Source organism: Oryzias latipes, chromosome 11 (genome assembly GCF_053564925.1).
Source record: "Oryzias latipes strain Hd-rR chromosome 11, Olatipes_Hd-rR_3.1".
Taxonomy (NCBI): Eukaryota; Metazoa; Chordata; class Actinopteri; order Beloniformes; family Adrianichthyidae; genus Oryzias; species Oryzias latipes.
Window position 1 is genome coordinate 18,709,102 of NC_136247.1, and position 19,766 is coordinate 18,728,867.

Here is a 19,766-nt window from a genome sequence, read left to right on the forward strand (position 1 = left end):
CAATGATGACCTTGCTGAAACATGATGTGAATGATTTGGGCAGATAGTTTAGATTGCATTAAAGAAACCTACAGTAAGATAACATTTACTGAACTATCATGATTTCTTCTTTATGGTCTTTTTATGCATCATTTATGTTAGGAGGATATATTTACATGGCTTGCATTTGTAAAACTCACCAAAGGTATTTTTAGATTTAGCTTTTTTCACAGCCGTTAAGTCCCTTTCTCTTATATGAGAAACAGCAGGGTGTGTTCTTATGTAAATCTGATGCTAATGAGGAACAAGAGACGAATCTTTTTGATTAAAAAATATCCAGGTTTATACGTCCTTTAAAGGGGCCAACAAATCTGTAATAACGCATCCGGAATATTTCAGGAAAATGGTACTAAAATCTTTTTAAGACATTTATGAAGAAGTCCCACTGAGTTAAAAGAGCTGCAAAGTTCCTTTCATTTCTGAACTAACCCTTAACTTCACACTTCTACATGATTTCCTTTCCTAAAATTCTTTTTTTTTTTTGTCTCGAACTGAGAGTTGAAAAGAGTGATCACTGGTGTAGCAGCCACGCTTTCATGTATAGCAGTGTGTGACGCAGCTGTGGCACTGCTGAACACTGAATGGGATTAAGAGAATACATTATGTGTGGCTGTGGAAAGGGCAGCTTTCTCAAACTAATCAAATAAAATCCAGTCGGTCCTGACACTGATGTTCTTTTCTGGGTAGAGCAGAACTACCAGACATACATTTAATTGAAACATGTTCACCTTGTTTTATCAGAAGAATCAAATAAAGGCAGTGATGCATGACAAAAATTATTGTTATTCTATTATTCCTAATTGATAATACTGAACCAGTTTGTGTGACTTAAATCTCTAAAAGAGTTCTTTTTTTCTACATTTCTCTTAGTTTTCCTACAGCAGTAGGTGTTGTAAAGCCCTATCTCGTTTTTTTTCACTTGTTGAGATCCCTAATGATAACACATAAATATATTTTTTCTATGCCAGAATTGCATTTGTGTATTTTTTTGTTTTTGTTTATTTTACTCTTCCACTATTTTATCCATTTTTTATTCCACCATCTTTTTCCTGTCTAACCTTTCAGCACCTTTACTTTAGCTCTCTTCTTCCTCCTCTTCCCTGCAGCACTGATGCACGCCTTGGTTTTTGGAAACGTAACAGCCATCATCCAGAGAATGTATTCCCGCTGGTCCCAGTATCACACTAGGACTAAAGACCTCAAGGACTTCATACGTATCCATCACCTGCCTCAGAGCCTCAAGCAGCGAATGCTGGAGTACTTTCAGACCACCTGGTCAGTCAACAACGGCATTGACTGCAACGAGGTAGAGAAATGAAATCATCTAATCTCTTTTATCTTTTAAATGTGGGTGTTTGGTGTGCTTTTAAGGTAAGATATGATAAGATAAGAAAGGACTATATTGATCCCCGGAGGGAAATTCAGTTGTCACGGCAGCCAAAAACAAGAAATATAGCTGTTAGAAAAAAACAAAGTAGCACTGAGTAAGAATAAAATAGTAATAATAGAAAGTGGAAGTAAAAGTACACGTCATAAATAACAAGTTAAATAATTAGATAAATAACAGCAGCGGTTTCAGTCCCAGAATGTGTCATTGTATAGTCTGACTGCTGTTGGGACGAAGGACCTCCGGTATCGTTCCTTTTTGCACTGGATGTGCAGCAATCTTTGGCTGAACGAGCTACTCATGGTCCTCACCATTACATACCGAGGGTGAGAGGGGTTGTTAAGAATGCTGGACAGCTTGGTCAGCATCCTCCTCTCACCTACAGAGTCCACTGAGTCCAGGGGACAGCCCAGGACAGAGCTAGCTCTCTTCACCAGCTTGTCCAGTTTATTTTAGTCCCTTTCATTCATTCCTCCACACCAGCAGACCACAACATAGAAAGTTGCTGTCGCAACGACAGTTTCATAGAAGGTCTTGAGTGTAGCCTACACACACCAAAGGACCTCAGTCTCCTCAGGAGGTGGAGGCGACTCTAGCCCTTCTTATGCAGGACCCTTGTGTTATCTGACCAGTCCAGTTTATTGTTGATGTGAACACCCAGGTACTTGCACACATCCATCCTCTTGATGTCCAGTCCCTGAATGACCACTGGAAGAGACTGAGAAGCCTTTTTGCGGAAGTCAACCACCAATCTCCTTCGTTTTGGTGGCATTGATGTGAAGGTGATTGAGTTCACGCCTGTCCACAAAGTCCTTGATCACCTTCTTATATTCCAGATCGTTTCCCTCTGACACGCGTCCAACAATGGCTGTGTCATCGGAGAACTTCTGGAATGGCAGCTGTTTGAGTCATAGTGGAAGCCAGATGTGTAGAGTGTCAAAAAGAAAAGGAGAGAGCACTGTCCCTTGTGGAGCCCCCGTGCTGCAGACCACCTGGGCAGACACACAGTCTAGGAGCCTCACATACTGAGCTTTTACGTCACTTTGCTTATTAGCCATCATTTAATAGGGTTTATCTTTGTAAGAAGTTAAGTACAGGATCAGTCATCCATGATTTGTTGCAGGAAATTCTGCAGAACCAAACTCCACTTAAAAATGTCAGCAGTGGCAGCGTTAAAGACAATTTAAGCTTCCCCTTGTGTTTTTTAAATTATAAAAGTTCAGCATCCACAAAATTTTTAGCAAAAAACGGGATTAATATGAAAGGGAAATGTACTGGATGTTCCTAGGTTTTGACAAAGTGAATCCCATTAATTTTCACACAATAGTGCAATATTGCCTCTTCTCATTTGACCTGGGATCCACCTGGGGGAGCAGTGAGCTGCAATCACAACCATACTTGATGGTCAAACCCCTCCAATCCAACTGCTTAATCCTGAATATCAAACAGGGAGGTACTGTGTCCCATTTTTAAAAGTTTGGCCCAACCTGGGATTTGATCTTTCAGGCTTAGGGCCAAAATTCTACCATGAGGTCACTAGTGTCATAATAAGAAGATATTCCCAATATCATTTGCTCATCCATCTAAATGATAAGGTGTCCTTAACACTTGGCCTGGTCACAGCTGCATAAAATCAAGCACTGCAGACTGTTTTTACAAACATTTATGAAGGAATGGGCTGCTCAGTGAATTCCAGCGTGGAACTGCCATAGGATGCCTCCTGTGCAACAAATCCAGTCGGGAAATTTACTCACTCCTAATTATTCCACAGTCAAGTGTCAGCTGTATCACAACAAAATGGAGGAGTTAGGGAACAACAGCAACTCAGCCATGAAAGCGGTAGGCCAGGTAAATGACGGAGAGGGGTCAGTGAATGTCGAAGCGCATAGTGCATAAAGGTTCTTCATAGTCAATTGCTACACAGCTCCAAACTTCATGTGGCCTTCAGATTAGCCCAAGTACAGCAAGCAGAGAGCTTCATGGCAGTTTCCATGGCTGAGCCGCTGCATCCAAGCCACGAATCACCAAGTGCAATTCAAAGCGTCAGATGCAGTGGTATAAAGCACGCCGCAACTGGACTCTAGAGCAGCAGAGACATGAGTGAATCACACTTTTCCATCTGACAATCTGATGGACAAGTCTGGATTTGGAGGTTGCGGGGGGGGACGGTATATTTTAGACTGCATTGTGCCAAGTGTGAAATTTGGTGGAGGAGGAATTATGGTGAGGGGTTGTTTTTCAGGACTTGGGCTTGGCCCCTGAGTTCCAGTGAAAGCAACTCTGAATGGGATACCAAAACATTTGGACAATTCCATGCTACCAACCTTGTGGGAACAGTTTGGAGTAGGCCCCTTCCACTTCCAACATGAGAAAGCAAAGTAAGGTCCATTAAGACATGGTTGACAGAATCTGGTATGGATGAACTTGACTGGCCTGCACAGAGTCCTGACCTGAAGCCGATAGAACACCTTTGGGATGAATTAGAGCGGCGATTGAGAGCCAGGCCTCCACCAACATCAGTGTGTGACCTCACCAATGCGCTTTTGGAAGAATGGTCAAAAATTCCTAGAAACACACTCCTCACTCTTGTGGACAGCCTTCCCAGAAGGGTTGAAGCTGTAAGTTGATATATGAGTCAAGGCAGGTGAGCCAATACTTTTGGTAATATAGTGTAAGTTCATCAATGGAAATGCACTGTTCAATGCGGCTTTCCCCCAAAAAACGTGTTCACTAAAAAGTGCCTCAGGAATACACCAAATGATATTTCCCAAAACAAAAAAGGGAACAATGAATCAGATGGCAGTCACTGTAACAGACCAGCCTGGCCAGTTTACAGCTGAGAATCCCACAGGTCGCATAAGGTCACATCTCATTAGCACACATGATGTTGTTTGCCTTCATTACACCCCAACATAAGAGGAAGACATCACTTTTCCCACATTCTTGATAAATCATGTATAATTGTGTTCTTGACACACAAATATTTGTGAAATCTTGTGCATAACATTTAGCTATCATGGCTGAAGTGCCTTAGCCACATTAGAACAAAACCTGACTTTTGGATTTTTGAGAATAAGGAAGGATTAGTGTGTGAAGTACACCACACAGGCAGTCAAACTGAAGTCAACTGTAAAATAAAACTAGTTTGCACAAGCAAAATGCAGGATGAACAGCACCTTTCTTTGACAAGCTCAGAGAAACTGTCACTTGAGTGGTGGCTCATCCTTCCAGGGTGTCCATGCCTGTGAGACAGCTGTCAGAACTCAGACCCAGGCCAAGATGGAGTGAAGATGACGAATCCCAGACAGATGAATTATAGATGGGTTGTTGATTAAAGTCAGCCTAGCCCTGATGCCACAGTACAAGTCTTTGTGACCGTGAGCTCCAGGTTTTTGTCTTTTCAAAGTGATCAACAGATTAACAACTGGCAATGTTTTGCCTTTTTTCCAGCTTTGACAGGAAAATTTCACTTGGTACGTTTCACAGCTGTATTCACAGGTTAGAACACAAAACAGGGGCAGTGAATGCTGGAAATTAAATTACTGAGTTTCAGAGTGGTGTTTTCACACCTGTCATGCTTCCAACACTCCTTTCTCCTTTCTCTTTCTTCATCCCTCGATTTCATTCTCTGCTTCCCCCCACGCCATCTCCACAGCTGCTGAAGGACTTTCCAGATGAGTTGCGATCCGATATCACCATGCATCTTAACAAGGAGATCCTGGAGCTGTCGTTATTTGCCTCTGCCAGTCGCGGCTGCCTGCGCTCCTTGTCACTGCACATCAAGACCTCCTTTTGCGCCCCTGGAGAGTACCTGCTTCGACAGGGTGATGCTCTCCAGGCCATCTTTTTTGTCTGCTCTGGCTCAATGGAAGTGCTGAAGGATGACATGGTGTTGGCCATTCTGGGTAGGTTAAAGGGATAAGGAGGGGATTATCGTTTTTTATAGCAAAACTCTTTGGTTCATGACAAATGTCATTCTTGCAGACCTATGTCTAGTATAATACCAGACCTTTTTTTACTTGTACATACAGAGATTAATGGATCACTTGAACCGCTAACTCGCCCACACATGTCCAGTTTATTAATCTATTAACATGCTCTTTCTCCCACAACATTATAACTCTCTGCTCTGTTTGTTTAACTGTCGAAGTTGAATGGTTTTAGTTTCAATGAGTTTTTAATTTACTTTTTCAAAAATTTTTGGTTGTAGAGCTGCACAATGTGAGGAAACCTCATAGGGCAACAATAAGTGATCAGTGTCGCGATGACGTTATAGCTTGCGTGACTTTAACAAATAGCAGCGCAAAAAACAAATCATCCAATATTTCCATTTTTCGCCAACCCTTTCATTTAAATAAAAGACAGCATATTTTAAATTAAACTTGTAATGACTCACATCTACATGGGAGGTGAGCATCTAACACAAAAGGGCTCCATTCGATTATTTAGTGACTGAAGGGGTGCAAATGCATAAAGGGGTTTATTAGATATTTAATGCTTCAAGCTGCCATGAGATTGTTTAAGCGTGTGTGTAAACATTTAAGGTCACCATTTAACGCAGTTTACTCTATCTTTTGCGATACGCATAAAGCACAAGCTGACACCGTGATAGCAATTTAAATTTTTTATATATTGTGCAGGCCTAATTGCTTGTGTCAGAACTCTCTTGCTAGTTATCATTTAGTAAACTACATGGGGCATTTGCCGTTTTTTTGTGGTGTCTAAATGTACAATTCCAAAATCCAGTGCCCCGGAACTTTCCCAGTGTCTGCAGAAAACTAGTGTGAATTAATTGGCAAATAAAGACCGCAATGTATTGCGCCGCAACACTTTGTCATTTGAAAAAAACGTATTTAAATTTTTTTGTATATATCATCAGTTTTTTTGTCATCAGAACACAGTGAATTCATTTGTAAACTGTTCATACTTATTAGGTTTTTACTTCAGCAATTGCATAATGAATGCGTTGAAAAAAAGAGGGTGCATTTGTCCAAATTGCATTCAAATTCCCTTGATTGACCTGCACCATAGTCTTTTAGGGGTTAAGGAGTAGTAGAGGAATTCAGACATAGGCATTTACTTTATTTTAAAAAACATTTGCATGAAAGGACAAAATATGTGGATAAATTGAGGAACCAAAACTGATATTTTTGCATTTGTTATTTGGTAAACATTGAAATTATGAATTAGGATGATGCACATGGGAACCTTTTTTCCCCTCATTTTTGTGATTGTGCTTTTTAGCTGTTTCATTCCAGAAAACCAACCAGTCTGAAAACTTTGATATTACTCAATATTTCTCAGGTAGGTTTTAGGTTTAAACCCAAAACAGCAAATTGTTAATAAAAACAACGTGGAAAAAGAGTTGTAGAAATTGCTGTGCATAAAATTTCAAACTGTGTTTGATTTTGCAAAAGACTGCAGTCTTAGGTGCAGGCTCATGACAGAATATGCATTTTGCATCACCAGATAAATTAGACTGAAAATGTTCTCACCGAGCATGAAATGTCAAAAAAACAACTTTTTTTTTCCTTCTGCTAAAGACACAGAAGTCATTCCTGTAGGACAGGGTTGTAATAGTATTCAGAAGTACAGGGGGGCACAAAGTATCAGGTAAGTCATCAATTTTGCAAGACGACCCACTTAAAAAGATAAGATAGGTTTCATCATAGATACACTTCAACTGTGAGAGACAAAATGTAAAAAAAGCAATCCAGTGAATCACTTTGCTTGATTTCTTAATATGTTGTTTGTATAATTATGCAGAAAAATACCTATTTGGTAACTAAAAATAAATAAATAGCAACATTACAGGCCTTTCTCATCTTTAGAAGTGGGACAATTTGAGGGATGGATGACTGACAAATACCGTTTTGCCCCACTGTGACTTCTATTTTTGTTATAACATTCAAACATTGTATATTGTCACAATATACCAAAACGTACACTAGACCTATAAAAGCACAAGGAAATCATGAGACCACATATTAAAATCCATAAAAAAGGTTGTAAGCTTTTAATGTTTACACATTTAAACAACCACTTGGTATATTCACCATTAAATATTTCTTTCTAAATTTTTACATGTCTTCTTACGTTACTTTGTTATGTACATTAAATTACTTTTAGGAGCGGTGTGCTACTAATTTTTCTAATCTTTGTCATTTTATTCCATAAACCCTAGGTGGACAGATGTAAGCATTTACTTTTTTCACCACCTTAGCACTTATGGGTGCTGTTTCTGCCTTGCTTTGTAGAATTTTCCACGCTGACAGATGAAAAGAGTTTTGAAGTCTAACATTCTGACTGTCACTAATGGCTTTTGCTCTCTGACCTTCATGACGCTGAGCTGTACTGCAATCTGGTAGCAGTGTGAATGCCAGTTTTTGACACAAAACTCCATCTGTCACTTATTCTTTTTTTGACTTGCTAATTCTAATAATCTTTGCTTTTTTAGAGTACATTCCTGTTCCCTACTTTTATCAAAATGCAAAGGGTGTGTGGAATGCATGAAGATGTGTGTGTGTGTGTGGACATCAGGGGATTTGGCAGGTGGAAAGTCTTTCTATGTGTCTGCTTGCTGACTGTGTGTATAAGGTGTGGCTGATATTGAAAATTTCTCCCAAAAGAAAAACTTCCTGGATAGAGATCAGTGGAAATAGACAAATATGACAGATATAAGATATGATTGGGAAAAATCTGAGAGAAGGTGGCCTTCTCTAAGGCAGACTGTGTTGTGTTAAATCTTAAAGAAAGTTAAACTGTGTGTGAAGAGATAGTTTTGTAAATTGCCAGAATGAGAAACAACAACAATTACTGAATATATGAAAGGGAAAAAGATGCTTGATCGCACCTTACCCAGCATAGTTTCCAGGTCACAAATAAGCTCTTTTTCAAACAGCATTTTTTTCTTCTGCTCTTGATTCACAACAATTTCAATAAAGAAATACACAGAAGTACATTTTTAATCTTTATTTTCTTAATAGATATGTAAAGAAGTTAAGCGCCAAATAAAATGGCGGAAGAGACTATAATAAAGAAATGAATAAAGAGAAACAGGAAAACAATGGGTTAAATGTTTCATAGCAATTAACCCATCGTCTTTAAAACTATCATATTTAAGCTTTGTCTCCTTGAGATACATCAAATGATGACTTTACATTTCAAGGTTTATGAATTCCTTGACAATAATTAGGATTTATTTAACTCAATTGCCCATCAACACTACATCATACTATTTTTAATTAAACATTTATTTCATTCAATAACAATACAAAACATCAATACAGTACAGATTAGGAGTTAGGATCAGGATCAGAAAGACGGAAAATGAACTGTATATTATCTGCCGCTATCACTCATCAACAAAAGTAAATCAAAGCACATCAATGAAAATGAAACTGATCTTAACATGAATGTTAAGCCCAGTCTACATTTTAAATAAACATTAATACATACAAATGTATCAACACAAACCCTCATTTACACAAAGGTTCATTGGCATCATCTAATTAAAGTTGTATAAATTATATTTGCTTGATAAATACTTGTACATACTATTTATAATATTTGTTTAGCATCTCATTTTAATAAGACTCGTAAACGCAGCAATTTATTTTGTATTTTTAGTTTCTTTGTCCAATTTAATCCAAACGATAGGTCTGTATACTGAAACAGACCTCTTCAATGCCTTGGTTCTAAATCTATTTTATGTTATTTTATGTAAATTTGAATTTGTCTTAATTTGTGTGCTTTGTTCATACATTTGAGAATGTTGAAATCAACTAGGTCACTAAATTTAGATTTTTTTCGTATTGCTGAATAGTGTTCCTGATGGGTCTATATATTTACTTCGTGTAACATTTCTTGTTGCTTTTTTTTGTAATGTTAAGATTAAGGGCTAAGTATGTTTTATAAGTAGTACCCCAAATCTCTATACAGTATTGCAGGTGTGGAGCAATCAGAGAGTTTTACAGTACATGCAATGCATTATGGTTAAGGGACCATCTCAGCTTGTGTGAAAATGGCAAATCCTTTGGCTATTTTTGTTTTTATACTACTACTGTGAGGTTTCCAAGAAAAATATTCATCAATTACAACCAGAAACTTTATTTTATTTACCGTATTAATGTTAGTGCCCCCTATATTTACAGAAATATTATTGTTTTTATTTCTATCACTGAATAGCATAAAATATGAATTTTCACAGTTTAAATATCAAAACATTATTTTATCTTTAGTACCTCTGTTTGTTTCACTTTAGTTACTTTGCATTGTAATGACATCACAACAGGTAATCTGCAAAAAAATATACATTTTAATAATTTAAATGTGCTGGCAATATAATTTATGTAAAAAGAATAATAACAATTATAACAATAATAACAAATAATAAATGATTTGGGACCTAAGACTGATCTCTGAGGTTCCCCAAACATTATGTTTCATAAACTAGACTTTATATCATCTATTTGTACATACTGCTGCATCTTTAAATAACTAGAATTTTATTGAGTGCCAATCCTCTAATACCATACAAGCTAAGTTTTCTTAAAATAATTTATGGTCAGTGGTGTCAAACGCTTTTATGAGATCAGGAAAACGTTGACTAGTTTTCATTTTTTTGTCATTACTGCTACCTGCAGTAATGCCACTCTTTATTTGGGATTAGATGATGATTCAAATAATACACAAAACAGAGGATTCGGATTACAAAAGTTTACTTTGTATTTGAGGTATCATTTTTTTCATTTTTTTTGGTCTTTTGTTTTGTGTACAACAAAATTTTCCTGGAAAATATTACTTTTAATTTAAACATAAAGATAAATAATATTAGCAATGCCTTTAAAAATGACGATAAAGCTTCCAGACTGGGTTTTCTTTTAGATAAATAGCATTTCTAGCTCCCAAATGATTCATAGATTGGCAAATAGTCACTTATTATTCAAAATTCGTATTTCTGTGAACAGGGAGTGAAGAAAATTGTCTGTTTTTAACGGAACACTTTGAAAGGCCTTTAATAAGCAGGGTAAACTATTGCTGAAGACCCTTTTTTAAAGAGAGAGAAGAGGGTTTTAGATCCCAGGAACATGAAGAAATGACAGATGAATAAAATTCTTTCCAGTGATTTGCATAATAATGAATTTCTTACTAACTAGTGCTTTTGAGAGCTGAGAGCCACATGCATTTTAACACAAGGCCTTGAGCCAAGTGTTGAAGGGATAAGAGGTTTTCATGATGTCCCAGCATTATTCTACTCTAAAACCTCTCACACCTTCCACCATGAGTGTCCCCTCAAAAACCCATCATCAAATGGAAATTGTGAATCATGAGTGTCTGCATTAGAAAATGTGTCTCCAACTACTATTACCATGAAAACATCATGCACTAAACCCTTTTCTAACCCACCTTCTGTGTCTTTCTCTGAGCAGGTAAAGGGGACCTCATTGGGGCAAACCTGTCCTTAGATAACCGAGTAATAAAAACCAACGCAGATGTAAAAGCCCTGACCTACTGTGACCTGCAGTGCATCAACCTGAAAGGGCTCTACGAGGTTTTGGATCTCTATCCCGAATATTCTCACCATTTTGTCCAAGACATCCAACAGGATCTCACATACAACCTGAGGGAGGGACATGAGACGCAGGCGAGTCCTTCCACTGAGTGTTATTGTTTAACTACAGTGTAGGTAGTGATCTAAAGAATCTGTTACGAAAGACTTTATTACCTTACTTTTGTTAGAAGATTTAAGGGAAATACATTACAATAAATTAAAATATAAAATGGTTTTTATGTTTAAAGCCCCTGCAATCTGAAAACCTAAGTCTACTTTTAGACATCCATTGATTTTTTACCACTTGTGTAGAATTGGGTGGTGGGGGCAGGATCCTAAGCAGAGATGCCAGACCACCCTCTCCACAGACACCAATCAACCTATGAAACATGTTTTTGAACTGTGGGAAGAAACCAAAGTGCTTGGACAGAACCCAATGATGCTCGTAGAGAACATACAAACTCCACACAGAAAGGTCCCATCCCAGTTTCACACAAATAATTCATGGCTAGAGTCACCATTAGGTGTGAAATCTGTTTAGACTTAGAAGAATAGAATAGAATAGAATAGAATAGAATAGAATAGAATAGAATAGAATAGAATAGAATAGAATAGAACAGTCTAAATATGTGTATATAAAGTATGTTATGGCTTGTCAGGGCTTGGTGAAGAGTTGGATACAAATAGCTATCTGTGTGCTTGTGAATATGTGTTTGTGTGTGTACCTGTGTGTTTGTGTGCGCAAAAGTGTAAGTTGTCGGTGTAAGAGATGCAGAAACACCTGACTGTAATTACAGTGGCAGAGCCTCTGCAATTGCCCTTGCTAGTTTGCCCTCTCCCTGGCTGTAATGCTCTCTTTTTCTCACACATGAACGCACTCACACACCCCAACACCTACACACACACACACACACATATGTGATAAATGCTCCTGGCTTTGAGGAGAAGCTAATGTGTCGAGAGTTCTCTCCAAGTGGAGTTTTAAATAAAGATTGGTGAAGATTGGTTCAGGACTGAAGGATGTTTTGAGCTTAGATGTTGAATTTGCTCTGTTTGTTCTTTGATACTCTATCATTTTACCCTTTTTTGTTGTTTTGCTTTTTCCGCCTCACTGTACAAAATATCCTTTAAAGAGCAGCTTTTTCTCGCTTCAGAATGTGATTTATAGTGGAAGCTTGTGTAATTACATTGCTGTAAAATTGAAGCAGCGAAGAGAAGGGCTGCATGTGGAATCTGCTTTTTACATGTTGTATTGTTAATCCTCTGTTTGGCTGCATTCCAGGTTAAAGTCAGACTACCAACAACAACAACAACACCAGAAACTCAGGTAAGAGCACTAAATTGATTTTTGACATCATGAAGCCTCTGTGTTTGTAGAGAATGCAGCAATTTATCTCTTCTTTTCATTTGTTTTTAAAGTCTCTTTATATTACTTTTAACATTGAAAAACAGAACAAAGGGAAAATTTATTTAGTAGAATTTTTTTTTCTTTCTAAAAGACCTTCAGTGTGCCCTGCAGCAGACATCTATCATTGATAATAGACACTATCACGCTTTTACCCCCTAATAACTTTTTGTGAAAGTTGAGAGGAAAATGATAAATTCCTCCCAAAATTAGCTGCAGTCATTAAAGCGTGGTTGCAGTAGAATAGAAGGCAACTAAAGGTTTTATATGCTGTCAAACTGCTCAGATATTTTACAGCAAAATCGATGAATCTGTGCGAGCCATTAACCTCACACGGCGGTGTTTTTGGGTCGGTGACAGATGGGTCACAGGCCAGTAACCACCGATCAATTGGTGAATGTGGATCTTAACTGCTCTTATGAGCTGAATGGATCATTGTCTCACTGTTGATCACTCCCTGACACTATAGCCATATCAAAATACAAATTACTGACAAGTAGATTATGTTTTTTGTGTTTATTATGACAGTGTGACACTTAAACTCTGTGACTTCGGCTCACAGCAATGAACTGAACTGAATTTTATGCCTTTTGGAAAGGTTTTCTTGCCTTTCACTGGAAATACTGTAGCACAAAAACAGCCTTTGCTTCTTAAAACCCCCCAAAAACCAAAGCAATAGAAAACAATGGATTAAGGATGACCAGTTATCAGTTAAACGACTGTAGTTTACTGAAATACTGATACATATTTCTGATACAAATATGCATCCAACTACATCAGCTCCAAAATTACCTTCATGCAGCATCTACCCGAAAGCAAAAACATTGGTCATTTTTTTTAAAGCTGAAAATAAATTCAGCCAACAAGAACAAGGGGTTACATTTGTTGCACAGCTCTGTAGGTAAATGTTCTATTTTTAAATCCACATGATTCATTTTTTTAATTTTGATATTTTTTCAGTTACGAGTGAGCAAGAATGGGAGAGCAGTTCAGGGTCACATCACTGAGACTCAGGATGAAGAAGATGCAGATATGGAGGAACGCCATCAGGTTCAAAGTCCTTCAGCTATACGTTGTATATGTTGTATATAAGTACTACCGGTACACTGATCTGTGATTTAAAGGGAAGTAATGCTAGCTCTATGTCTATGTTGATGAGGCAGACAGGTGCAGCAAGTCCCCGGTACACAGGTGAGAAGTCCCCACTAACTTCCTCCAGCCAGACGACAATGGCACAGATCTTAAGCAAGTCTCAGAAGAAAATTCAAGAAAGTACCTTCACCACTTTGGACCCATGCAACCTCAGTCCCAGGTTACTTTTTTCCAGTCTGCTCTTTCCATGCCTGAATCTGTTTTTGTCTTTTTCAATTAAAAGAAACTTAAGTCAAATAAAAGAGGACTCAATGGCAAATGAAAAAGGAACTTGTCTAACTCCATATTCCTGCTTGGGCTCCTGTTATACTGACTGTTGTTTTTTGTTTTTTTCAATCTTATTCACAGATATAATTAAGATATAATGGTTTGGAGAAAATAAAAATAATTTTCATCAATACTAAAATAAAATTGGTTAGTTTTTAGGTTGTGACAATAAAATTGCTTGATTTAAATTATAAAGTGTAATTAATTGCAATTTGGTTTCTCTGTAATTATGATATAGAAAAATCTAAAATTGCAGATAGAAATGGACAGACCATGGTCATATGAACGTTTTGTTTGTTTGCTTGTTTTAGACCTTCTAACAACCAATTTTGAGCCATGTAGTTGTCTCTGTCTGGGCAGGATATGATATCACTTTTCCCAAATAACAATCCTAATTTTTTTTAACTTTTCACACAAAAAAGGGCATGATGGATGGAGAGGACAGAATTAGAAAGGTTATTATACAGCTGAAGATAGTTGCTGCCAAAAGAGCTTAAGGTTGTTGGTTTTTTTGGGATTCATTATTCTAAAATACAAAATGAGATGTTCGGGTTTAATTAAAAAAAATCCAGTATGTCTGTCTTGGACTTTAAATCTCACTACAGAGATTTAAAATGTGTGTTTAGTGGGATCTTTCTAATTAGAATAAAACCTATGTGTAAAGCTCTCTAGCTTTTAGCTGTAAAGCTCACCTGGTTTTAAAGCTTGTGGTCAAACCTGCTTAAAACAGAATAGTGGTACCCAGAGTTGTGCTGGGTCACTCCAAACCCTCAAAACTGAAGTGAGCCCGTTTGATGTCTGTGATTCAGGTGAAATAAGCTTTGATCCCAACCAGCAACTGATGAAATGGTTTTTGATTTAGATTGCTTCCCAATTTTTTTAATCAAATGTTTAGCATAAAACAATTTTGCATCTTCACTGCTGCTGCTGTCCTGTTTGGTTAAAGTTTTTTCCTGGAAAAACACTAGTCTACAGGTTTTCATGGCATTAATTATGTCTTTTTACTTATACCAGCAAACCAGGATGTCATAACCTCTTTTGTCCACCTACTTTTCTCTGTTGTGTCCTGAGTTTAGTAGCATTTATTATGCAAATGTGCACTTAAAGCAGAAAAATACCGTAGAAAATAGATTTCTTTGTATTTGTACCCCGCTAAAGCGACTCAGTTTTGCAATTTATATGACATTTAAGAAACTAGATGCCTTTAGAATGCCAACTTGGAGTCTTAAACCATGTAAACACAACCACAGTCTTGAATCAAGAGAATATTTTTTAGTTTAGGAGTTGTTTTACTCTGAAAAGAATAGTTTTTTTTTTCCGGATGTCATGAAAAGCCACTTAATTTGCTCACGGACGCTTTTCTTTCAGGAAGGAGTGCTCATTTTAAGCACAGCCATTTGTGCACAATTAAAGAGAAACACACTGAAGTTATTAGTTATTATCAAATAAAGTTTGATTTGATTATAAAATAAAGTTTGATTAAAATAGAATTTTGGTTCCAGATGTCTTTGAAATCTTATTTTGTTTCTGTGGCTTGAAAAACATTTGTTTCTCTGCAGGATAGTGGATGGCACTGAAGACAGCGAGGATAAGGAGAGTTTTCATACGTTCTCCTTCTCTACCAGCCGAGGTTGTCCTGTCAACACACCGACTCGTGCAACTGCAGGTCCTTTCATCCAAACTTCATCATATTTTAAATATTTTCGGGGCTGCAGACCATTTAAAAAATGTTAACATGAAAAACCCTGCAGTGTTTTAGAGTAATGAGGCAGATCACGGTAATATACTGAATGTCACCACCTCCAGGGTCTTTAATCTGCTTCTTTTTTTGTTTTGTTTTTTGCCTTAACTTTGTGGTAGATATTGAAGTTAAATATAACTTGCAAATTTGCCACAGATACGCTGCACATCAGCACAGTAGAGTTAGCAGCTAAAGCAGAGGAGACCAGAGGACAGCTGCACAACCTGGACCAGCAGGTAACTGTCACTGCGTACTTTCTGCCATCTTCACTGCATGTTACTTTAATAATGTGACTTACAAGTACATGATGTGGACCAGCAGTAGTACTTATGAGAATCAAAGATAAGTCCTACTAGAAAGTCTTTATTTAAATCAGGTGTTACATTCCTGCTCAAACTTGAAAACTAAATTAATTTCCAAGTGTGGATTTATGCAGAATCCAGAATGCAGAACTGGCTTCTAAGAAACTGCACATTGACATGAATGTGAAACTAAGTACAGCAGAATTTAAAAATTTAATCCAAGGAAAAATAATACAATTATGGCAAAATGGTGGGAGGAAGAAAGGGAGGGAAGATATGGGATGCCGAGGACAGTGGGGAACAATGTGTGTGAAGGAACAGGGAAGATCAATTAATACACAGATTGGGACACACTTTTTCTGAACCAACATTTCAGGACATGGGACAAGTATGCAGAACAATGGAGAATATGGACAATATTTAAAGATTAAATTGGAAAAATGAAGATATTTGCTGTAATATACACAACATATATTGCAAAGAAAAAGAGTTGCTTTTTAATCTCTACCCTTGTTTCTGAAAAAAACAAAGATGTTAAGATAAAACGTAGGTGGTACTAAGGGAGGGCAGAGAAAGAGTTGGGGGGGGGAAAATATCCTGATTCACTCTCCAGACTGGATTGTGGTGGTTAAAAAGCTATTTGCCAACCTGCCAATAAACCACAGAAGAAGAAGAGGAGGAAGAGGAAATGTGGAACAAAAAAAAAACCAGCACTCTGTGGCATAGTCACTTATTCAAAAATTGGACACTATCCTTAGAAAAACGTAGAACTCTTGAAGTTTATTTCATTAAGTGTGCTTGACTGTAGGAATGAGTATAGCAAGTATACTTTAGACCAGCCTTCAACACTCAACAAGCTATTCGGGTTGCTTTCTCACTAACCACAACGCAATAGGAGCCACAAAGTCTTATTTAACCCTTAACAAAAGTACTGATTTGCATTTATGTTAACGATACTGTTATGATCAATTTAAATGAACTATTTTTTTTTGGCACAAGTATAACATGAACATAATGAAAAAAAAATGTTTTTTTCAAAGTATGAAATAGTTTATAACTTTTGACAGAGGTTCATGACTTTCTTTCAAAATGAAAGACACCCTGTACCATATAGGATCATCTCGATGCAGCAAGTTCAGTAGTAGGTAGTGTAATGTCAGCAGTGAAAAAGAAATATGCTTAGTTTGTTTTACCAGTGTTGGTGCATCTCAGCCAGAAATTTGAAAACCAGAACTAGCTGAAAATGCATGATAAAGAAGAAAAAAAGTCATATGTGAGTTCTGAAGTATAAGTTGCACTTTTGGGAGAAAAGTGTAGCGCTTCTGAGCAAGTCCGCCAAGCCCAACATAATGCTGCTGCATTCAGTACTTTACTGATAGACACATCTACAGTGTCCCATCATCACCAAACGAGTGGAAGAGTCTTTGCTTACATTGTTGCTGTGGTCACATTTCTTTATAAATAAGGGGGAAAAACTTGAGGCAGTTTTGTAGAACATTTCATTTATTGACATTTGCAGTCAGACATTTATCCACACATTCATAGGTCAACATTCACTGTTGTCTTTTATGAAATTTAGTATTTTAAACATCGAATTTATATTTTTAACTTATCTTGCAAATAAAAAGTAGTGGTCTCTCCATCACTATGCTAAACCGTCATGAATAGGTTGATGAAAAAGACAAAACCAAAATAAAATAGTTCACAAATACTTTTAAACATGACAAGTCCAGCAGATGACGTGAAAACCAAACACTTAAATACAGAGAACTAACTAAAATGAAAACAGCTGTGAATAGTTGACAACCTGATCCTGGGGGGTATTCCAAAAAGCAGGTTATGTGAGTTGCCACGGTAAGTTTGAGGCTAAGGAAGCGGATAACCTCACCTTTTGTTCCAAAAACAGAGATATGTTTCAGGGTATGATTTGTTCCCATAGCAACTCATGCTCTGAACATAACCTGGTCTGGAACACGTTTAGTTGAAGGTTAGTTTATTTTCAGAGAAGTGAAGCAGCACGATGTGTCCATTTGAAGATGATTTAGTGGATGAAGAAGCTCAGATAATACTTTTTCCACCATGAGAGGGTGATAAGACCACGTATGGATGTTGGAAAGATAAACTTTTTTACATTGATCTAACTTAATTATTTGCTTCAGTTAAGATAAATATATTTTTTTTTAGTTCAGTCAACTTAAAAATAACACGTACTCATCAGACATTTATTTTACTTTGATTCAAATTGATTAAATTAAGTAGGTGTAACTTTGGTGCTGCTGTTAGATCGGGAGCGCTAGGAATTGTGGGATACCATTCCATTTGCCTGTCTGGACAGATTTGTGTTTAAGTGTGGGTTTTTGACCAAATGTCTTTAGTTGTAGCTGTTTTACTGTGTATTGCTGAGTTATTTTACCCTGTTATGTTTAATTCTTTCTGCACCATTAATGAGAGGGAGGGAGAGGATGATGAGGTTATTTAGCACCACTAGTGCAATAATGTGATATAAGAACTGAAGTTAAAGTCAGTCATGAAAACTAAATGCAAAGTATGTCTTGTAAATGCACATTGTGTCAATTATTTTAATTTTATAAAAATGAAAATATCTGCGGCCTCAAACTTAAACATATGAGAGTTCAAGAAGTACAATAAATTAATATGGAAAAACTTTACTTGAATTGGAGTGATATGACATTTAGTTAGATAAATATGTAAATTTGAGTTGTATTAACAACTATTGAGTCGGATAGACATAAGAAATTAGGTTGAATAAATGTAACTCATTGATTCATTTAAGTTTTATATATATATATATATATATATATATATATATATATATATATATATATATATATATATATATATATATATATATATATATATATATATACATCACAATGTAATTGGAAATAAGATCAGAAACTTGTGTGTTTACTCTGTCTGTTCTTTTTCTCCAAGCAGAAACTCTTTCTTTTGCTGATGATGCAGCCGTATTACTTTTTTGATGGGTGTATAATCTGCATACGTCGTCATTAAAATCTCAGACTCCGTCTCACTGAAGTATAGTGCTCTCTTTTGTTCTCCACGTGTTTCCATGGTGACTCGAGTCACCATGGACCATTCCATTAAGAATGTCTTTATGTTCTTGCCGTGCACACGCATTAACCCAGGGTTACAAACTCATACCCGGTCTTTTGGAACCGACATACCCAGAGTAACCAAGTTCAGGCGGACTTCAGCCAGAGTTCAGGGTTAAAGTCAGGGTAGTTTAAACGTGCTTTCTGGAATACCTCCCAGGTGTGACTGACAGTTGAACCAACTAAACCACAAAGCAGAAGACGGCAAGAATTAAGAAATCATAATGGACATCAAACAAAGCAAGATATAGGACACAATCTTCACCGTAAACAATAATCATGTCTTCGTATATCTTGCACATTTGTACAGAAAGCTCCAGATTGTAGGGATTTATACATGAAATCAAGGGTGTTTGCACACACGTGTTGCAGTACACAGTTTGACAGGCAGGGAGGTACAATGACATTAAACCTGACAAGTGAGGAGGAGTGTTGATGTCTTCCTGCCACAAATATGGGTTCATGTCACTGGATGAGTTGACTGTTCCACGCAAAAATAGAAGACAAAATTGATAGAAATAAAGTCTTCTTTTGCCTTTCTTTCCCCTTTTTGTCCAAAGCAGACGGCATAAATAAAGAGATAGAAGACAGGATGGAAAAAACAACATGATCACTCTTAAAAAGATTTGCCCTGATGTGCTTTCTCTGTCTCTGTGGGTTACCAGTGTTCGACAGGAAGTCCCTCAGCATGTTTTTTGGTAAATCCACATTTAGATCTAACTACAATCAGCACCACAGGAGGTGAAAAGTGGTGTTTGATTTGAGCCCCATCAGTGCCTCATGCAA

The 19,766-nt window shown here is 37.0% G+C and overlaps 1 protein-coding gene across 1 annotated transcript in view; it reads left to right on the top strand.

Moving 5' to 3' along the window:
* kcnh8 (potassium voltage-gated channel, subfamily H (eag-related), member 8) overlaps positions 1-19,766 on the top strand; it is a 70,615-nt gene that overhangs the window by 40,625 nt on the left and 10,224 nt on the right. Inside the window, exons 9-16 of the mRNA XM_011480853.4 lie at positions 1,146-1,345; positions 5,082-5,331; positions 10,858-11,072; positions 12,262-12,306; positions 13,345-13,434; positions 13,548-13,696; positions 15,363-15,469; positions 15,701-15,780. Of these exons, the coding sequence (XP_011479155.1) occupies positions 1,146-1,345; positions 5,082-5,331; positions 10,858-11,072; positions 12,262-12,306; positions 13,345-13,434; positions 13,548-13,696; positions 15,363-15,469; positions 15,701-15,780 (1,136 nt within the window). The remainder of the gene's footprint in view (positions 1-1,145; positions 1,346-5,081; positions 5,332-10,857; positions 11,073-12,261; positions 12,307-13,344; positions 13,435-13,547; positions 13,697-15,362; positions 15,470-15,700; positions 15,781-19,766) is intronic.